Here is a 22,454-nt window from a genome sequence, read left to right as displayed (position 1 = left end):
ATAAAAATCCAAGACAAGGGAAAAGCTTTATGTAAACTTTAATATGGGATTAAACAAGAAGCAGCAGGACTTGACATGCAGACTCTGCATAAGAAAGTTCTCCAAGGAACAAAAGGTCTGATACAGCAAAAAAAATTATTAGAACAAAAAAAAAAAAAAAAAAAAAATGTACAAACGCACATTCAGAATGTAGTCGAATTTACTGCAAACTAAAGAACTAATTGGAAACATAATACTTCAGCTTCAACACTTTGAGAAACTGGGGTTCATTTAAAATATTCAAATCACAAACCATACAAAAGCTTATTCATATCTTTTCCTTAATCTGTTTCCATGCATCATGTAACGGTACTAGATTGGCATCAGAAATATTAGCTGCAGCTACTTGGTCACCAAGCACCAATCACATACACCCCTGTTCCCATCTGTCCCTGTGGACTTCAACTAGCTACCCCATAAATCAAGAGGTATCCAGACCTGCTCCTGGAGGGCCTGCAGATTTGAGCTCCATCCTGTCCCAACACACCAGCCTGGAAGTTTCTAGTAATCTGGAAGACCTTGATTCGCTGGTTCAGGTGTACTTAATTAGAGCTGGAGCTAAACTCTGCAGGACAGTGGCCCTCTGGGAGCAGGATCTGTCCTCCCCTTAAAAATAAGAGCTTGGCCGTTTCACTTTACTGTCTGCACACACTGCAGACCTTCATTTAAAATGTTTAAACTTAAGAATGTTGCCATATGGCCAAAAAGTAAATCTGGGTTTGGGAATATTTTTCAGATTTATGATAATGTGCTCCCGAACGCACCTGCATGGAGCCTCTAAGGCGAGATTCATCTCTCTGTCAGCAGGCATTTCAAACAGCCCGGCTCCTCTTCATAAAACAAAACTCCTTCAGTGAACTTCTGTTGTTTTATCTGCTACTAGAACACACATTACACAAACATCCTACTGTACATGCAGTACTGTGGAAGTAGGGATCTTAGTTTTTCCTCTGTAGAGGAGCTACAATACCAACGCTGTCTCACGACCAATTTGTACGTATTTTACAAGGTGTCTAATTTGTATGACCTCATTCATACGATTTTGTACAATTTGTCTAGACCTCAGTGATGGGTAGGTTTAGGGGCAGGGTTAGGTGTAGGTTAATCGTACAAATTTGTATGAATTGTGCAACTCATAAAATACATACAATTTAGCAAAAATCGTATGAATTTGTACGAGTGAGGTCGTACGGATTCATAAGAATTAGCCACCTCGTAAAATATGTACGAATTGCCATGAGATCGGGCTGACAATACAGCGTTTTAATGATAATGCAAACAAAGATACAGTTTACAATTAAATAAATTACTTTTAAATTAATCATAGGACAAATCAGAAATGATTAACCAGTTCAAATTTTCCTCTTATTGGAAGAGTTGGAATTGGGGTAGAGGACTATCAAGTGGACCAAAAAGAAGAGGCCAAGGGACTGTCAGTGGTGCAGCTGGAGTTCAAGGCATGATTGTAGTATGTGGCTTCACTTTTCTGCAGAAAGGTCCAAGCTGGCACAGGTTATCCGTGATAAGGCAAAAAGTGGGGCATATGTGAAAGTGCGTGAGGTACTGGTAGTGGCTGATACTATAGTGAAGTTGGGCTTCCCAAGGACTGAAAATCAAGGCTGGGCCTCCGTGTTGGGCTCCTTGTCATAGATGTAGCTGCCAACACTGCCAGTGTTTACACCTAGAAATCCAAGAGAGTTGATCAGACAGGGTAAAAAAACTAATTTAACTACAAGGGATTTAACTAGGACATAAGGTTTTCAGTATTCATTATGATATAAAGAAAGCAGAAGAATATGTAAAAGATCTAAAATATGAAGAATTACTAATTTGAAACGATGTCAGATTATTTTCTGAAAATTAAGCAATGGCTCCCCTTAATAGTTGAAAACTCTCACAGTACCTTTTGGGCCAAAGAGGACAGCATAACATGGTTTATGGCAGTAGGGCTGACCATCGTGCTGCAACACACAAAAACACATTTTAGGATAAATTCATGCATTTAGAAATAGAAATGTTTATATATCAGCACTTTCAACCGAATAGATTTGAATACTTTTCCAATACCTTTTCATGATTTAAGACCCATCAACAAAACAATATTGCATCTGAATGTTATTCTTTGGCTTCTACAGTGGTAATGTCCTTTTTGTGCAAATTAATTATCACATTAAGTCAAACTGAGATTTCAGTTTTAATTTGATTAACTGTACTTACTCCCAAAGGAAATGTTCAGGAAAAACCTATGAATCATAATTTAAGACTTAATTTCCAGCAAATTGATTTATTACCTATTACAATTTTTTAATGACCCATGGATGCCCTGCGGTTTATTCAAGATTTCTAATGTAAAAAATATTCTTGATTAACTTCTTTTATATGTACAGAATTAATGAAAGAATCATGGCAGCCATCTTTGCGCTTCTACTATTAGCAACTTCATTTTCCTCTCACCTCAGCGTGGCTGCCAGCTGCCAGGGTCTTACTACATCTATCACAACGCAAGCATGGACGATGCCAGTCCTTCCCCAGTGACGTCACCTTCTCAGCTGCCATACGCAAGTAACAGGACATGTCATTATACTACCACCATTTCCTATCATTATAATCCAAGCCACAGTATGAAATGTTGTTAGGACAGAGAGAAGCATACCAAAATAGACCTTCTTGTTGCATCTGGGACACAAGTTGGCTTCCCCAGAGAAGGTGGTGATGCTTCCAGCTGAAATGAGAGATGCATGCACTCCATGATCCAAATAAACACTGTGCACTTCATCAGACGTTTTATTACAAAACATTTAGAACACAATGATTTGTAGCTAAAAGGAAGATCCACACAGCCTACAACCTTTATATTGTGGCCTTAATTGCACATTCAGCCTTTTCAGATAAGAACAATCAGTTGCTGCTGATCTTTGCTCCTGTTTGTACCTTTAGATGGCGGCCTTGAAGACGCCGGGACCCATTTCTCCTGAGGTTTGGGTGCAGAGTCCACGGTGGATGCAGGCGGGGAGGAGTTGGCGGGAGCCTCATACACATATGAGCCTGCACCCCCAATGTTCACACCTACATATTAAACAAGGTTTCGTGAAAATATCCCTCTATTATACAACATTCGTATTGAGAAATGTTTGATGTGACTAATTGCATTTGTTCATTCATTAAAATTAGTTAATGCATTCAGTAGCATTACTTTTACCACATTTATCTATCAAATTTCATGTTAATCTCTGCAGATACTAATACATTTTAACCATGGACATTAAAAAATTAACAATAATATAGAAATGAAAAAATGAATAAGTGTTGTCAGTGATTTCTTTCTCAAAACAAGAATGTTCCTAATGCCCAGCAGAGGGCACTCTTTAATTTCATGACAACAATTACTTAACTATTTACTCTTGCTAAATGTACAAGAGTGCAAAAGTTATATCATATCAATCATTCCATAACCCAGTATGTTGTATATATGGTAAATGGGCAGAGATTAGAACAGTTCCATGTCACATGATTTCAATGTGAAATGCTAAGCGTTTCATCTCATCTCACCTTTTGGCCCAAAGAGGGCAGCATAGCATGGCTTGTGGCAGTATGGTTTCCCATCATGCTGTGAGGATGTAAAACAGAAGAAAAATAATGGTCATTCCAGGCTTATTTTTCATCAATTAAGACTCTGCAAGTGAATGAGTGGGCATTTGCTGGTAGAAGTTTGTAATTTAATCTACTGCTTGTAGACCATCCTAAATGTCTAAATGCCACAAACGGTGGTTATCTTGGGGTCCACTCCCTAATAACACTCACAGCAGTTACCAGGACACAGTCTATGTTGATGGAAAAGGACACCCAAAGTATCCTCTGTGTCTTTGTGTGCCTTGAGTGTGTCTGCATGGAAGACGGAACATATTTCAATGGCAGTTGCTCCCAGAGCCCTTTGGTCAGGGCCATGGCGGGAAAAGGTTGCCATGGGAACCGTCAGACGGCAGCTGTGTGACCGCTACAGCTGCGCGGGACAGGATAAAGGAACGGAAGGGGCAGAGAACAGTGGCCTCATGCCAGTACAAAAGTATGCAAAAACTGTGTAATGAGCCCCACATTCCAAAGACTAGCAGACACCTTCCCACCCAAATTGCAATGACTGGAAAACTTGATGTTGTAAGATGTCAATACTTCTAAAAAAGGCAAAAAACTACACTCGTTGACTACAGAGGTGTAGTGTTTCTGGTGTAATTCAATCTGGATCCTAAAGTGTTAGCCCAACTAGACCACTAGGGAGGGAATTTTAGGACTTGACAACACTCCTAAGCTTTCCTGTAGCTCAAACAGTGGAGCATGGTGCTAGCAACATCAAAGTCATGGATTTGATTCTTAGGCAAGAGTTAATCAAATGTAAATGCATACCTTGAGTGCAATGCAAATTGCTTTGTATAAAAGCGTCTGACAGATGTATAAATGTAGTCTCGCATATCAAGACGTCAGCATGAAGTCTGGTCGACTTTACAACATTTTATAGTCAACATCCTATAGGGAAATCTGAAATGTGTGGTCAAGGAAATCTACTTACTATGCGATAAAGCTTCTCAAAGATTAAGGGTGTGTTCACACATGGTTCGATTAAAACAAACTCCAGTGCGATTGCTCTGTTAGTGTGGTTCATTTGAGTAAGTGTGAATGCTGCCATCCAAACCCTGGTGCGAACCAAACAAACGGACCTAGGCCACTAAAAAGATGGGTCTTGGTCCACTTCCAAAGGAACTCTGGTGCGGTTCAAATTAAATATGAACGCAACACGGACCAAATACTTCTAAACAAACCGAAAACAGGATGTTATGACAAGATGTGATGCTATGCGACATGATTTGACAACATGGAACAAGCGGTGTATCCAAAACAAAATGAGAAGGCAAACGTGGAGCAATGAAAAACTTTTATGAGCTCTTCGCGAGTTCGCAGGCGGTGAAAATAAAATCATATGTGCATGCAACAATGAACATGCCTAGTCAAAGTCCCTTTAAGGCAAGTCATGTCACTCGGCGGCCATCTTTGAAACGCCTCTTTCGATCTCTTTGAATGGGGAATCATCAAATTCTCCAAAACTGTTTGCAAAGCTTACAATTAAAATCATATTTGAAATCACCAATAAAATCTGACAACAACTGTATCATAAGTGTTGTTTATTTTGCTCAAATAGCGTTTAAAAAAAGCTTATTTCTCAGGCTAGACTAGCCAGTGCGCATGCACAGTCCTAGGCGCACGTCTCAGAGAATTGACTGTTTCTATAGCAACCTATAGCAAGGGCAGCTGCAGTGACACGCTTACTTTACTGATTAGGTATTGGCTCTTTTGCTCAGAAGACGGGGCTTCGTTCGATAGAGTGGCCATATTGAGTGTTGCATTTTTCCCTATTCAAAACTATACAACTGACACGTCTTGGGTATTCTATAGTCTTTGGCGTAGTCCAGTAGACAGCATTAGGTGTATTTGACAAAGCGGTGCTGAGCAGACCGATCGGTGATTGGGTACTTTGATGTCATACACTGAACAGTCTGCGCAGGGCCGCTTTAAGGCCCCGTTTACATTAGTGCATTTGTTTTAAAACGGTGTTTTAGAATGAAAACGATCCTCATTTACACTGGCGTTTCAGAAACGATCTCCGTTTACACTACACAACCGAAAACGCATGTCACATGACCATTCATGCAGGTACAACCATAGATATGTATAGGTAGATCCCTATTATTTAGAAGGCAGACGCGTCTGCATGATTGGAGTGCTCGAATGGGGGATCTACCTATACATAACTATGGGTACAACAATGCGCATGATGTTATTGTTTACACGGTCGTCAAGGATACGCAGTGCAAATGTGGGCAGCCACACAATCGTTTTCAAAAGTCTCCATTTTGGTCCGTTTACACTGAAACGCAACGTTTTCAAACTAAAACGGGGTCTGCAGTGTTTTCAAAAGTCTCTGTTTTCGACCTTGAAAACGCCGGAGTAGTGTAAACGATAGGTGTAACCGTAGCAAAAGTTATGCGTTTTAAAACGAAAACGCACTAGTGTAAACGGGGCCTAAGTTAAATACACCTATTGTTTGGGGTGTTCGGTAAGTTCCATCATGAAATATACATTCAACCAGGTTGTGAACATATTACTATGCCTTAAGTTTCAGTATCTTTAGGTTTGCTTTCAAAAATGCCAGTGTGAACGCTAAGTGGACCAGGACCAAATGTATTATTTTCTTTTTTTGGTCCAGACCAACCGAACCAAGAGAACCGAACTACAAGCGTGAACGCATCCTAAATGCCATAAATGAACCTTACAAAAGGTACTAAACCAAATGACTGGTTCTTCTGTGGAGCTGCTGACTAAAGCAAGTCTTGACAGTTCAGTCAACAGAAATAAAAACCTTTAGTCCCTGAAGGTGAAGATTACTCTGACAGCGTTTTAATCACTGGAGGTCGTTAAATCGGTATATTGTTAGTTAGTTTGCTGGCAGGCATTCTTACTTGTCTGCAATATCCAACTGTATTGGGCAGCAGATCACGCACGCGTAACCATCCGCACTCTCTGAACTCAATGACCACATCGAGTCACCCTGAATTGGCATGTGGTTTTCAGTGGTCTCGGAGGTTCATGTCACTTCAGCTCTCCCACTTCGGTGTACTTTTTTTGTGGCAAATCGCTGGCAATTGCATACCCTTGACCTCTGGAAATTGCCAATCAAAATCAGATCTTGTTTTTTGATAAATCTCTTGACATATTGTGTGATATGCATCAGACAGACGGTGAAAAGTCTGTGGGTGTGATGTCTAAGCCAGACACAAGGCTTAGTCCATCAGCTCCCATTACAGGTCTCACTGGTCATCTCTCACTGGTCATATAGAGCAGTACACCAGCCCACACTTTTCCCAGAGCCTCTCACATATTCTGGTAACTGAATATAAACTCTCTCCATTCTGCCTCTACTTAAGATGGCTATTCCCATAAACCCTCTCGATTTACCCTGCCAGAATCCACGGAGCACACCAAGGGATTATCATCTTATCCACAGGGCGAGTTCTTGTTCGATCAATGGTCTTGAAGAGAAACTTACACACATGTATTACCCATCTTCACTTTACCCCATCCTCATTCCTGTACCGTTTAAGACCCAACAGAAATCCCCCCATAGCAACCTGACCTACATCCAGATTTAGGCTGATGTGAGCAGTGAAGATGTTAATATACTTACAAAGAGATTACAGAGAGAATTCTTTCTATTTGTGACTGTCTTCACAGAATAAATGCAACACTCAGGTGTTTCCTACTCTTACCCTTGTGGAATACAGGCTCAAGGCAACATGATGACTGATGATGATGATTGCTCTGGCTCTAAAACATAACTGCCCTTGTCCTTTGCCCTCTACTGCCATTCCTATCTAGACACAGTCATCACTGTGTGATGTAATAGGATGCTGGAAAGGTTGCAGAGAATTTCATTTGGCTTGTAGTCATGCACACAGGAACATTCGGGATGTACAAAGCTGGCCAGTTAGCTTTCATCAAATCACTGAAGATGAGCATCATGAGATACGAATACACACAGCTATCCACAAGAGATAAGGAGGGAAAAAGCTTGTTGCAACATCCTGTAGGTTTTGAGGCACTCAGTTTTCTTTTGTATTTTCATGTTTGCATCATTTTTACCCCTTAAATTGTGTTTAAGTCATGCTAGCTCCCCACACATATAATGCCACGTGACAGGCTTCAGTCCTGGTTTTGGACTCTTCAAACAGACCACTGATCCTCTGATGGAAAAGCACAGTGTCACAAAGTCAATACTCAGCTGTAGGAGTTTGAGTTTCCCCAGCTAGACTGCAGAGAGGTAGTGTGTGATCTCTGACTTACTCACCTCAGCATGGCCACCCGCAGTGAGGGTCTTACTGCAGCGCTCACACTTCAAACAGAACTTGTGCCAGTCCTTCCCCAGTGATGATACTTTCTCAGCTGGGAAATGAGAAAGAGAGAGAAAGGTCGATTTTTACACTGTCATTAAAAAATGTAAGTCTATACATGAAAAACCTGCTGCCCCAATACTAAGGTATTGTCAGTGGTTGCCAAGTTGTTGTGACTGGTAGAGCATTGATGGGTGGTCACTAGGGCATTGACTATTGAGGCATTACTATTGGATATTTCACCTCACAATTTGAGGTTTAGTTCATGTCTATAGCACAAATGGTTAAAATTTAGGGTTAGGTGCTTGAGCAAATCTCGAACTCTGAGTACCAATAACAACAATACTTGCCTTAGTGAAAATTAAACAAAATATTATATATGAAATCCATATGTGATGTCATAATTTGTGTGCAACCTCATACAGTGCCCTCCATAAGTATTGGAACAGTAAAGACAAAATTGCTCTGTTGGCTGTGGAGTAAAGACATTTGCAAATATGATTAAAAGATGAATATGAGACAAAACTACAGAATGTCACATTTTATTATTTGCCATTTCAACACATATATGTTTTACCAAGTAAAAAGAACAGCACTTTTAGAGTTCATCCCACTCATTGATGTGAGCATAAGTATTGGGACAGTTGAACATAAGGCAGATATAAAAGATTAAAAGCTTTTAGAGCCGTAGTTCTCCGACAAGAATCCGAATCGCCTTCGATTATGAACACGAAATTGCCTAGCTTGTCAGTGAATTACAGTTCTGTGTAGTAATTCCCACTCCATTTGAAAGCAAGTGATGGCGATTAACTACTAATCAAGAAACCGGTTTTACTGACTAGATGCGCATGATAATCTAATTTGATTAATTGCACAGCCCTAAGAGGCAGCCATGCATGCCCATGCCATGACACCACCTCCACCATGCTTTACAGACGAGGCTGTATGCTTGGGATCATTTGCAGTTCCCTTTTTTCTCCACATTTTTGCTTTCCCATCACTTAGATAAAGGTTCATCTTTGTCTCATCGGTCCATAAACACAGTTCCAAAACTCTTCTGGCTCACCTTTGTGCTTTTTTGCAAACTCTAATCTTGCCTTTCTATTTTTGGTGCTGGTCAGAGGTTTGCATCTTGCTGTGTAGCATCTGTAATTCTGTGTCAAAGTCTCCCGAGGACAGTAGATTGTCAGAGCATCACCCCAGCTTTCTGGAAGTTGTTGCTGATTTTACAGACATGTCTTTTAGGGTTCATTTTCACAGCTTTTATGATTTGTCTGTCATCAACTACTGTTGTTTTCTCAGCCGATCAGGTCATTGTTGGTTGCTGGTGTCGCTGGTGGTTTCCAAACTCTTGATTTCTCCATGCCCTTTGTTTTTGCTAGAGCTCTAATTGACTTCCTCTTTTCTTTTAGCATCTAAATTGCTTGCTTTTCTCTCAAAGTCAGCTCCCTCGTCTTCATCCTGGTTTGTGTGTGTCATCCTCGAATGCAAGATTCAGAATACAGAAGTAATGGATATAACTGATACGACACATTCCCTGCTTTTAATATCTGAAGAATTAATACAACAGGACACAGATGATCACTTAGAAAGACCTGCGAGGCAACTGTTCCAATACTTATGCTCACATCAGAAAGTGGGATGAAACTCTAAAAGTGCTGAACTTCTTAGCTGGTAAAACATCTATGTGTTGAGTCACCCAATAATAAGATGTGACATTCTGTAGTTTTGTCTCATATTAATCTTCTCATATTAATCTTTTGTCTCATATTAATCTTAAACTAATCATATTTGTAAATGTCTTGACTCTACAGCCAACAGAGCAATTTTGTCTTTACTGTTCCAATACTTTTGGAGGGCACTGTAGGTGTTATATTAAATGGAATAGAGTATTTAGCAAGATTTGCTTTGGTCTTTATGATAGACTATGGTTGCATCTGAACGTGCAGTATGTGAAAAGAGCAGTATCCCCTAATTCACGGTATTCATAAAACAGCAGGCAAAAAGTACCCAGATGACCTACTACTTCCAATGAGATTCTGAAGTTAGCATCCAATGGACAATTTACTATCTCATGAGGGCAAAGAAGAGGATTGGCAGTGAAGAAAGTTGCTGGTAGGTCACAAAACAATGTCAACATATGACAAATATCTGCATTCATACTACACACATTCATACTTTATACAGTAGGACTCACTTTTTTCAATGGAGTATGCGATTTCAGACACATTCAATGTCATATTGTGATGAGTTGCTGCCCAGTGGACCTGCCTATAACCCCCCCTCCCCCAAAAAATCTCTTATCCTCTAAACGTGGGCAGGAGCTTTTTTTTACTATAGTGCATAGGAATTTAGATGTTACTTTTATGCTGCGAGTTTCCCTTCCACCGATGGCTGCAGCCCCTGATAAGTTATGCATTTCCTCAGGAGGTTAAAGCACAGAGCCTGTCCCTCTTGTGAAGGCAGCAGTGAGCGAGAGTCTCCATAAATCTGCATAATTTTCAGATCCAGGCAAACTTAATGTTTTGAGGATGTGTGCTGGTCTGGGCATTTTCATTCTGATAATCAGTGTGACATCATATTACATAAAAACAATGAAAAGCACTGGCCTCATTGTGAGGGGTCACTGCGGTTCATTCCATAGCTGAGATTTGTTGACACAAGGAAATGCAGTGGCGGGTCTAATTAGAACTGGACAGCTAAGTGACGACATAGAGACCCACTTCTCCATTTCCCCTCCTGTCCCGTTTCTCCAGGCGGGTCCTGGGAGACTTCCCCAGACCTAAATATTATTCTTTCCATTTATATATCTCGCTCTCAAGACAATACATAAGGCAGGACTGCTGGGACAGGTCTCTCACTTCAGAGGAAACACCTTTGCTTATCAAAACAGGCTATAATCGGCTAGAGAGAACAATCCGTTTCCTCCTGCTCTCCCCTACTTCCTAGCTTTCCCGCCTGGAGAAGTATTGTTTTTATTCTGTCAGTTTTGCAGCCCTCTTAGTCTCTGGGGGGGTCTAGGTCAGTACAGAAGAGATCAGTTTCACCATCAGAGAAGGAGATTTTGTGCTGCTAAAGTGAAGCAAAGACTCCTATTCCACTGAGATACACAAGTATACTCACACACGGAGGCGTAGCAACAATTTAAAATGTGTGGGCATGAATGTTTAAAAAGTATAATAATCTCTGGGACAAATGTTGAAACAGTTGGTATAACTAAATCTTTACATTTTCTGAAGAAAATGAGAGGGAAACTTGTCTGTGCAATACATGCCGCCACACTGCAAGGGTGCTGTTAGTGGTTGACAGGCATTGCAGGGCGGTGTAGTTTTAAGTGCATTGCAAGGTGGTTACTGGGGTGCTCTAAATGGTTGTTTACTGGCACGAGTCATAAGAGTCCACTCTGAAATTTTGGTCTTTGTAAATTTGAGGTGTCTCCTTGAGTCTGAGGGATTTTTTCACAACTTAAGATAAACATCATTCATTTGCCTAGAAAAGCGCACAACTCTCCTTAAATGGGGCATTGGATACCCAATTTGAATTTTTAGGGTCTTAATGAAAAATCTATAACATAATTAGGTTAAAGTTTCTCAGTGGTAGTGTAAAACACCACCCTTTTTACCGTTTCACAATAAGCTGTTTTCAGCAAGCCATTTTAGTCCATGTTTCTTTAAATGCTATGAGCTCTGCTTACCCTGCCCCTTTCGTCGGTGGGGTGACGAGCTGTTCTCACAATACAGTTTACTTTAGCCACGGAACTAACTAGCATGTTATTAGGAAATGCGATTTGCAAAGATTCATAAAATAACCTTAAACTCAATTCTTCTGTAGGTGAGGCTGGATCACAAATGATTCGCGCAAAAATAAACGCATTTAGGCACATCGGGGGGTGCATTCCCTTCAAAAACAAAGGTAATCCCCTGCGTCTTGATGTTGGGAGTAAATGACGACTGCTATATTCATTATTACATCCAACAACAGAACACCTCAATCGCTTAGGAACCATTCTTGTCTACATCTGCTCCAGCGTTGAAACAATGGCGGACTGATGACAGCTCACTCAGGGGGGGGTCTAAGGTAAAGCATGTCAATCAACAACCATGGGAGGGCCTGGGTCTGTGTGACGTCACACAGACAGGCATCTGAGAATGGCTTGATATGAGAAAGGGGAAATTATTTAATGAGATTAAATAAAAACACTGGGTGGATCTTTATCATTATAGGGTGGTTGTGTACTAGGGATGGGCGATATGGGCTTAAAAATATATCACAATATTTCGTGAAACCATGTCTGGTCACAGAAAGAAGTTATTTTAAACAATGAACTATGTTATGAAGTTAATTTGGAGAAAAAGCATGTCAATAAATGATATCTTTGTTGGACAACAGGTTTGTAAACAGACTCATACACATGCAAAACTGTATTGCACACATGCTACTGTAGTACATTTATTCAGACCGATTTTTTGTGCACTGTACAGCCCTGACCAAACCAGTTCCAGATTGCTTCTCATTTAGGATAAACTCCTCCTCAATTTCACATCCGCCTTCCGCGATGTTGCTCCACACTGTCGCACAGTGTTTTGTGGTCTAAAAACAAAATTATAAATCCTTTTCGAGCAAGTCCTGTGCAGCGCTGCAGACAACTTCCATAAACCGAATGAGGCACATTGATGGGCGTGTTCTTTTGATGGGAATTCCTCCCTTTATGACATCAAGAAGGGCCATACTTGAAAAGAAAAAAAAAAAAAAACTTTCCACAACTTACAAATAGGAACCCCATGAGAATTCAAATCTTTAGCAGTGTAAATATGTCAGAATGCATGAAATAGCTTTAGACCTCCCTTTAAAGATAAAAAGTGAAATACAAATGTAACCCCATTACTAACCCAGGCATCATATCCAAATGAATTCTAAGCTCACACTGGAGAGACGTAGAGATCCAGACAGTATAAATCACTGGTTTTCCAGCAGGAGGCTAATCCAAGATAAGTGAGATTTCACAGTCAATGGCCCAACTGGGTATAAAGAGAGAGAGTATCTCTGCAGGGAAGATGCCAATGCCAATGACTCCTATACAACGGTAAGTGTGTGTACGTGGTGGTTGATGAAGTGCAGGTGAACAGAGTTGTCATTAAAAGGGCTTCTGTTGTTGTACAAGTGGTTGCTGGGGAGCCGTTTCAGTTATTAGTGTAGTTTTGCGTATGCGGAGGGAATCACTAATCGCTCATCAAGCAGAATAGACCCCTGGACGACCTCCAGTCATACTCTACGACATATTCTTTTACTACGGCCAAAAAAAAATCAGTGTCTTAGGTGGTATATTTACAAGAAGCTTTGTCCGCAGACAAAACTGCAAGCCTGGTTTCTGCTTACCACTAGAAACGGTGTGATATCCTAACAGCACTGTCATCTCGTTCGTCCCTAAGGGAATCCATTCGACCGGAGAGGGAAGACACGGGAGACCAGAGAGGGCTTCATAAAAGAGTCAGGTTACTTTGGATGCGAGGTGTAGATGCATGAGAGCTGTAATGGACAGTTGTGAGAGGTTGCAGTACCTCCCAATGTCCGGCTCTAATGAGCGCTGATAAGCTTCTTAGTGCTTTGTTTTGAGCTGCAGAGGTAATCTCTTTCGTCCTGCTGGTACTGTCTGTAGAGGTAACATCTCCCGTCAGCCATTAGATCGTGTGTTTTCCCTCAGTTTACCCCACAATTAAATCAGACGATAACACCTCAAACACCAGGTCAACTGATCCGTGAACAACACAGAGGTTTGTTTAATGTGTTTTGGCTGGCGTGCAAAGGGAGGGTAAATGAACCCCTCAGCGCCTTCACACGAGCGAGCTTGTGCCATCTCAGCAGAACAGATGCAGGTTTGGATGTGGGCTAATGGAGCTGCACTGTGCAGTCAGCTCTCATTTCGAAAGCAAATCTGTCACAACAACAACTCTCTCTATCAAACAAGAGTCATATGAGATTTAATGAAGTCAACATTACCAAGCAGGATTTATCAACCTGATATCACAAGTCTCTCTGTAAACATGTCATGCTCAATATCCTGGGGTTGTTCCAGAATAGAAGAGGCTCTTACTCTGTCCAAAAAAAGAATCAAGCCATGAGAGAGAGAGAGAGAAATGTGTCTACATCAATCTGTTTAATCATTCTTATTAAGTTTGTCTAGGCACAACAGATGCATCTATCTCTCTGCAACATGGGGACATTGTATTTCTATTTGTTCAAGTGTTTTTCTTTAGACAGCGAGGAGTTTTATTTTTGATATCACTATATAATCGACCCGTCCCTTCCTTGTACACTCTAAAAAATGCTGGGTTAAATACAACCCAGTGCTGGGTAAAATATGGAAAAAGCCAGCGACCGGATTGTTTTCAAACAACAGTTGGGTTAAATGTTTAACCCAACCTTCTCGGCAATAACCCTACCGCAGGGTCAAAACAATCCAATTGCTGGGTTTGGCCATATTTTTCCCAACGCTGGGTTGTATTTAACCCAGCATTTTTAGAGTGTAATAAAGGAGGAAGCTTCACCCTCTTGGTTACTATTGCAAATTCAGACAAGCTTTATGGAACATCCCTATTGCAAGAAAGCTGTAAGATGATCTGTAAAAATATATAATCTCTGGCTACATTAGGTCACTATTATAGGGGCAGTTGTGACATAATAGTTAGAGAGTCGCACTTGTCACCCGAAGGTCGTGGGTTCAATTCTCAGTACTGGCAGGAAATGTAGGTGAGGAAAGTGAACGAACAGTGCTCTCTTCCACCTTCATTACCCACAACTGATCACCAATTGCTCCCTGAGCTTCCCACTGCTTCGTGTGTGTGTGTTTTAGGTCATAGTTATAATTTGCCCTTTGTTATTGCTAGGGAAGTTCACAGGAAGTGATAGGAGAGCAGAGGGGAACAGAACCGGGAAAAGACTGAATGCAGGGACTCGAACAAGAGTGGCCAAAGAGCTATTGTGCGATATGTTGGAGCACTGTCCACAAGGCTATGGCTTCAGTAAATAACGGCTTTTTAAGGTGGGACTTAGCAAAGGGTCAATAAGGTGGATTTAAGCGAGGTCAGTACAAGGCTGTATTCAAAAGTGGAAGGTTTATCCAATTTATTTTTAATGTAAGAGTGTACATGGACATTTTTAACTTAAAAGTGCAAGGGTCAACCATTACCAGTTATTTTAGCTGTACCAAAACAGTTTGCTATGCTTCTTGATATTACTATCATATTATTTTATTATTGTAATCAAAAACACTTTGGTTTCTAGGGCAAATAGTTTTACAGTTATTCTTTAGTTATTTAACTATAATGGCTAATGAATCAGAAGTCTCACACATTCACATGAAACTACATTTGCAACCTTTTAACTATTGGCAAGGTCAAATCACCTAGTACCCTAAACAATGCCTAAATGGCCGTCTGGCTATGGATTAACATTATTTCCTGCTTTTGGTTTAATTTCAGAGGAAAGCAAGTTGTGCAAGATAAAAGACTGTGTAAGCCAACCTTTGTTTGCATAATATATAAGACCAGGAATGTGTATTTAGAAAGTAAATAGGGTCATTTTTCTTGAAATGGTATATCTGATGCTTAGTCCTGGACTAGCAAGAAAAATAAATTGATAAGGAAGGTCTGTTATATGCTGACCCTGCCTGAGATGCAATCACAAATAAACAGTGCTAGGTCTCAACAACATTTACACAGCTGAACACCCAAGGGCTCCACAGCAGAAATGCACACTGAAACCTACTCCATCATCCTCAGCAGATACTTTCAGTGTGTTAAAATGGATATTTTATAAAACTTAAAACAAGTACTTACTGGTTGGCACTAGCTTGACATTAACTCTGTACATGGTTTGAAGAACCAGCCATGCAAGCCCCTAACAGATCAGGACTCAAAAGATGGGCAAAATTACATGTGTTATATATCTGTCTACTCAATGTGGTCACACACATGGAAATCAATTTGAAAGGCAGGGACAGATTTGCTTCCACTTCAGCAGCCATTAATATGGACCCATCTGTTCAGAGCACTACTATTATACTGTACTCGATCCCGACTGTGTCCCTTCATACTGCAAAAGCAACATGCACGCCATCTGGGTCCAACATGGTGCTTCGTTTCGAGTCACTGATTACAGCCTGACCCGCTAGCCTTGCACCTGAGGGCCTTCAGGCCTTCGCCAAACATGTACGATCACACACAGAGATAAAACGAGAAACTGTAGCTCGAATGTACACAAAATCATTACATGCCCTTCCTGGCCCCAATAAGCAGGGAGATGATTGCTGTGGTTAGTTCCCATGATCCTCAGCTTTTTCAGCTATAAATAGCACACATGCTCTGTTCTCAAATCATGTTCTGTAGCTCTGTTTAATGACCCTACTCTTCTATGATGGCAAACAGTGCCTTTCTTTCAGACTCTGCCCCTAGCCATCAACTCCTGAGTGGCAGTTCCTTCTCCAAACAAATCTCAAATAGGCTTGGTTTTCCAATTTGCAGCGGCTTGTGAATTTCCTTACAGTAGTGCGGAAAGGCTGTGTGTGGTTTGGGCCCTCGCTAAACAGATGTGGCCCTGCTGACACAAGGTACGGCAAGATGTCTGTCTCTTCACAGTTTCCTCTTGATATAAATTAGGCAACCTCGTGATTTTCAGTTGTCTGGCTTGAATGAGTGCTACATATGCCTGTGTGCTACTGCAGTGCCCATGGCTGTCAGTACAAATCAATGCTGCCTCGTGGAGCTCGGCCTCAATCAGCTTCCCTGCAGCCAATATGAAACTGTACTGGTCCTCACATTTCAGTGGTTGGGTGAATATCATGAAATGTATTGTGAACAGGCTGGATCACATTGCATTACAAAATCAAAAGTAAGAATTTTTGCATTGTAACACTTTCCTGACAATTAAGCACATATTCTTACCAATTCTAATTTTTAGTAATGCCTCAAAGTATTCATTACTGTAATATAAAAATAGTTATGTAAAACATAATAAATTATAATTTATGTACCCTAATTTCAGGGTAGTTTACTTTTAATAATTTATGGGTATTTAAATAGTAAAAAAATATTTATATAATATTACTTTTTACTGTAATACTTTAAAAAAACGAGAATATAATGGCAAATGCTGATAAGAAAACATCTGGATGTCTTACAATAATGAGTAGAATAAAGAATGCAATAAAACTAAAATTTATGTAATTTTCTTTACACAGATCTATGCATTTTGTGCGATTCATCCAGTTAAAATTTAGAATTTTTATTTAAATGGATTCCGATACATTCATGGGGTGATTTATTAACATTTTAGAGAGGAAAAAAAAAACACACACAGCATTAAATTCTCCTTGATGTGTCTCCAGGTAGAGCAAATTTATGGAGACAAATTATGCATGTCTGCAGGCCTTCAGGTAGGTCGAATTAGAATAATGTCTGTTTAAAGGCTAGTCCCATAAAACACAAGTAACTACATGATGGGTTAGGTCTTTTTTCTTGCTAACCTTGCAACAAGTGCAAAAAAACAAAAAAAACAACCCTTGTAACTATAGTCGAGGTCCATGCCTGCCAGGAATCCTGACATACAAGGCGAACGGCCCCCAATTCTGACTCCCAGGATTACGCAACGCCCCTTAACAGCAGACAAAAATACAAGAAGTGGCATTATATAACTGATTCTGCACATTAAAACAGCTTGTGAGGCAGCCATGTGGAAAACACAGGGTTTTAATCGGTATAAGCAGTAAAAGTAAATCTGAAACGGTGAGAGATGGGGACAGAGAGAGAAAAAAGGAAAAGTGAGGGGTGGTATGATAACTCCCCATTCAACCAACAGCTTGTCTGTCTGTGTCTGAAACCAAAGGATGACATAATACACGTCCTCTCACATTTCGATGTGACTGGCATCTAAGAAAGAAAGCATTCCTAACTTCTATTCAAGAATGACCACAGGCCTTGAAGGGAGAGCAGTGAAAAAGAGAAAAGATGAAGGAAAGTGAAAGAAGCAGATTCCATGTTTTGCCAGATTCTCTCTCGTCAGTGAGATTTGATACAGTGCAAGTGAGCTCTGTCTGCCATTAATAGGGACAGGTTTTCTATTATATGTTCAAAATATGTTTACTCACAATATACTCTCAAATTTGGATAGCCCACTCAGTTTGAACAAATATGAAAAATGGTAAAATACTGATTCAGTGCGTCACCTTTGAATGTGAGAAATGAAGCTTTTACGCTTGCTCTTGTGTAAGAAAGCCACAGCATCTGCTAACAGCTGTTCAATAAATGATTAAAAGATTCAACCGAAAGTAAAAAAAAAAAAAAAGTTTCCACTCAATACATTGGCTTACCACTTAGGTTTGAAACAGGATATAGTCAGAAAGGAATTTACAGGAACGCATGCACTAACTCCCACAATCTCCATTTGGAAATAACCAAACCAGTTTTTTTATTTTTTTAAATATATTACATTTAATATTGAATGTAAACTAGGAATGTAAATTAATATTAATAGATTAATAAAAATTACTAAATAATCTACAATAATATTAATATTATTCATTATATTATTATTTAATTAAGCCTTATTGCTGCTCATTCATGTCTAGACTGTGGATCTGGATGGAGCATTCACCGTCAACCTCAAATATTCCACTTAGTGACATTTCCATATGCAGAGGAAACACTCTTTGAGGACCAAAAATGGAGTACCGCACCCCTGCTCTTCCACAGCTGCATGGAATGCGTCTTGGCTTCAACGTGAGTCTAATAAAAGCACAGTCACCCGCATCCATCTCAACCAACTCCCTCATGACATAAACCGAGGTCTTGGGTGAAACCCTGAATTGTCCTTTCTTCTGCCCTCTGGCATCATGGACCATAAGACTGGCTGTGACGTCAGAAACATGTGCAGTTCCTCCCTAAAATCAAAATGCAACAAGTACTCCATCCAAACCATCCATCATGTCTTATTTAGACATTTAAAAAATCCCTGTAAGCTAAATTTTTATGTTATATGAGTGATTTTGTATATTATTAAGCCTGAGAACTTAATAGAAATATTAATACATGTTGTTGTTCAATGTGTAATATGGATCCTGAAGCATAACCAGCTGAAAAACACTCAAGCTAGAGAACTTTGTGCCCACCCACTAGACACACAGCCATGAAAAGTGCTGCACTCGCTTTTATATAATAGCACCTCGCTTACACCATTGATTTAAAACCACCCGACAGCTTTATTGGTCGTGTGTTATGCCTTTTCGGTTGACACACAGATTAATACAACATAAATAAGAGCTGAATAATGCACTGATGAATAACCTTATAAATAAGAGAGCAGGGATGATAAGGTCAAGTGGCAGAGAGGCTATTCAACTGTTTAATGGATTGAGAGGTACATATTGAGCAGACATTGATGCTGTTGGCCTGAAAATGGATATAAATGAAAAGATGAGGTCCTTCTTTCACTATGATCTTTCAGCTCCCCAAACATCCACACCAAGAGCCACATGCTGTATTATTAAAAAAAAAACCCGTCTAAGCCTATAAAAGCAAATTAAAGCAACTTTCAAGCTTTCATTTTAGTGTTTATAAAAATAGCTCCTCATCTGGTCATGTTAAAAAAGAAGAGAAATATGATTGTAAGATGTAGACAGGACTTAGACACAACTGTTTATTATTAATGTTACAGAAGTGGGCAATAAAATTGTCCGAATATAAACTGGCTGTCATTGCACTCAGCAAAGTAAAAAAGTTGGTATTCAAAGTTTATCTTTGCACATTTATTTCTATGTATGGTATCTTCCACAAATACAGTACAAAATAGGGCAAAAAGGCCTACTTTTCCCCCTCTTTCTTAAATGGCCAGGGACTACATTTGATATGCATCATCACATATGACTAAAAACAGTTTAAACCCATGATTTGTGAGATTTTATCCAATGCATTTATTGGATAAATAATAAATTTTAAATATTTTAATATATAAAACAGCATAACATTAATAAATAAAAACAAGATGACAATTAAACATAGCTTTGCAACAATGAACAGATATCAGTTCATGGCATATGATTTTAACAGTCAAGAAGATCAAGACCTGAGAGGAACAAGCCAAAAATGACCAGTTTGGGGGGATATAAACATATGATTTGTTTACAGCTGTTTACTTTTCATACTGAGTTAATTTTGTGACGCAATCATTTATAAACATGTCTAATAAAGTTTTTTTTTCTTAAAGAAAAACATGTTATTTGTCCCTATAAGCACAGCAAAAGTTGAAGAAATAATTTTGGGGCGTTTTGAAAGAGGTGAAGTATAAGTGGATTCCTGAAAGCGGTGAAGTGAGAGATTATCCGCAGACAAATTGATTTTTCGATCTATCACATACTCTCAGATGTTTAAATCAGTTTTATCAACACCTGTGTAAACAAACAATCGCTTTCCATGATTGCACACCGTGGAAGTCATTTATTATATCAAAATATAACGGTGAATGTATTTTTAATAGAGGCTCAGAATTCAACCGAAAAGTAAACACAAACTTACCAAAATAAACAGTCTTTTCGCATTTAGGGCACTTTGAAGCCATCGTCTCTTGAACTGGATCCTCTCACTCAGAGTCAGGTTTGTCGTCCACGCGCGCAGGTCGACCAATGGCTTGAGAGCGTGAGCGCATCTACTGAAAGCGCCGCTCTGTATTTGCATAGCCCCGCCCTCTCTCGCAGGCACTGCGCTTTTCGCTTCTCTCATTGGTCAGGCTAACAGTGGGCGGGGTCGTCTGGTTGTGCTGGCGGGAGCTTCTGTCTGCCACTGGCTCTTCCGTTTTACATCCTTCAGCGGGAATGCGAAAGGCTTCCAACAAAGGTTCCTTTCACTTCTCATGAATAGGGATTTTTCAGCACTTGCCAGACCGTTACTAGTGGAAATCAGAGGGAGAAAGATATTGGCAAGTCCCAGTCATGCTCACAACACTTCTCTTTTTGTTTGGGGTTGAGGTCACTGTATGGCAGTGTTACATTTCGGATTAGTTTGTCCCATCACTGTTCCTCACACCCAAAAATGTATGTCACCCATGTCTTTTTTTAGACTCAGGTCTTTGCCAGCTCTTACAGGCTTTTGCCTTGACCACGTGTCCACGTCATTTCTCTCTCAAACTGACCAGTCAGCACAGCAAATGTCCACCTTTTCCTGACTCTACACTCCTTTGACAGTTATACGCAACCAAGTCCTGTTGTCTCCCATAAATATCCAAATTTCTTAGTCGACTAGTCAAACAGAACCCTGACTAGTACTGGTGTGAAAGTGCCTCTTGATACCTAAGTGAATATTGGGTCCGTGTACGTTTTGATAGTTTGTTTTCCAATTTGAAACGAAATAAGCAGAAACGAGAAAACGGCACCTTTATTCGTTTTTTCGTTTTTTTGAAAAAAACGAAAAAACGAGATTTCGGCTTGATTTTTCGTTTTTTAGTTCAGAGGCATAAAACGAATAAATGACTTCAAAATTCGTTTTCCACATGTGGGCGGTCCTGAGACGCCCCCTTCCGCCGATTGGTCAAGCAAATCTGAGCATGTGACGTCATCAGTAGTCGCTCAGGTCTGTTCAACAAAATAATAGTCCTCTAACGTTACTATGGCTACCGATTCTTAAACTGTACAGGGCAGGTCCTGTTGGGCTTTCTTCTGTGCAACTTTACGCGTTTCACAGAAATCTTTACATCAGAAATATTAAATATTAGTCTGCCACCAGCCCGTTTTATTTAGCTGTGCAGAGTTAAATCTGTGTGATGAAGCTGCGCTAGACAGCGCCGAGCGAGAGAGGATCACTCATAGATATATATGGGATCACTGACCAGTGTTCAGTCAGCAGTCAGAACTTGGGTACCGTCGCGATGATGGTCAAATACATTTGTACTGAAAATGACCCGCGAGTATGATTGACAGGACGATAGCGGAGGCAATTAAAAGCGCAATATAACTTCTGTTAACAAAAACATAAAAAAAAATGTTTTTTAATATAAGTGGCTTTGTCTTTGTTTTAATCAAATAATTGTGAACCACAAACCGAGCCTTCGTTTTAAAGGGCGATTTCCAAATATATTTTATTTATTTGTTATAATATGGGTATTTTATGTCACCCGTCTTATAAGTTTGATTATAGTAGGCTATACGCAAGTTTTTTTATTGTACTATTTTACTGTTGTTTTTTAATTAACAATATATCATAACAACTTATAAAGATCAAAATCTACAGAAGAGATTAACAAATAACATTGGTGTTGTCATAAGTTAACTAATCAATGGGAAAATTTCCTCACCGGCACAACCCTATTCTTAATGTTGGCTACATGTTACAGATTTAATGTTGAGCACATAATGTTCAAGGCTTCTTAAATACCATTACACTCGGTTGAAGAGTCAAGAAGGATGTGTTAATTTACTGTAGATTTCAATCTGTCATTAGT

The 22,454-nt window shown here is 39.8% G+C and overlaps 2 protein-coding genes across 2 annotated transcripts in view; both read right to left on the bottom strand.

Moving 5' to 3' along the window:
• LOC306850608 (dihydropyrimidinase-related protein 5-like) overlaps nt 1–22,454 on the bottom strand; it is a 618,334-nt gene that overhangs the window by 283,292 nt on the left and 312,588 nt on the right. The window lies entirely within an intron of this gene.
• On the bottom strand, nt 21–20,645 carry LOC306850494 (cysteine-rich protein 2-like). The gene is made up of 8 exons (XM_079386150.1): nt 20,537–20,645; nt 7,931–8,025; nt 3,589–3,646; nt 2,971–3,105; nt 2,693–2,761; nt 2,494–2,588; nt 1,943–2,000; nt 21–1,720 (listed from the first exon to the last, which is right to left on the bottom strand). Exons 1-8 carry the CDS (start codon nt 20,577–20,579, stop codon nt 1,653–1,655), a joined length of 621 nt encoding a protein of 206 aa, XP_079242276.1. The 5' UTR covers nt 20,580–20,645; the 3' UTR covers nt 21–1,652.

Source organism: Barbus barbus (genome assembly GCF_936440315.1).
Source record: "Barbus barbus genome assembly, chromosome: 30".
NCBI classification, from domain to species: Eukaryota; Metazoa; Chordata; class Actinopteri; order Cypriniformes; family Cyprinidae; genus Barbus; species Barbus barbus.
The sequence above is the reverse complement of the archived record's forward strand: the minus strand, read 5'-3'. Positions and strand labels throughout refer to the sequence as shown.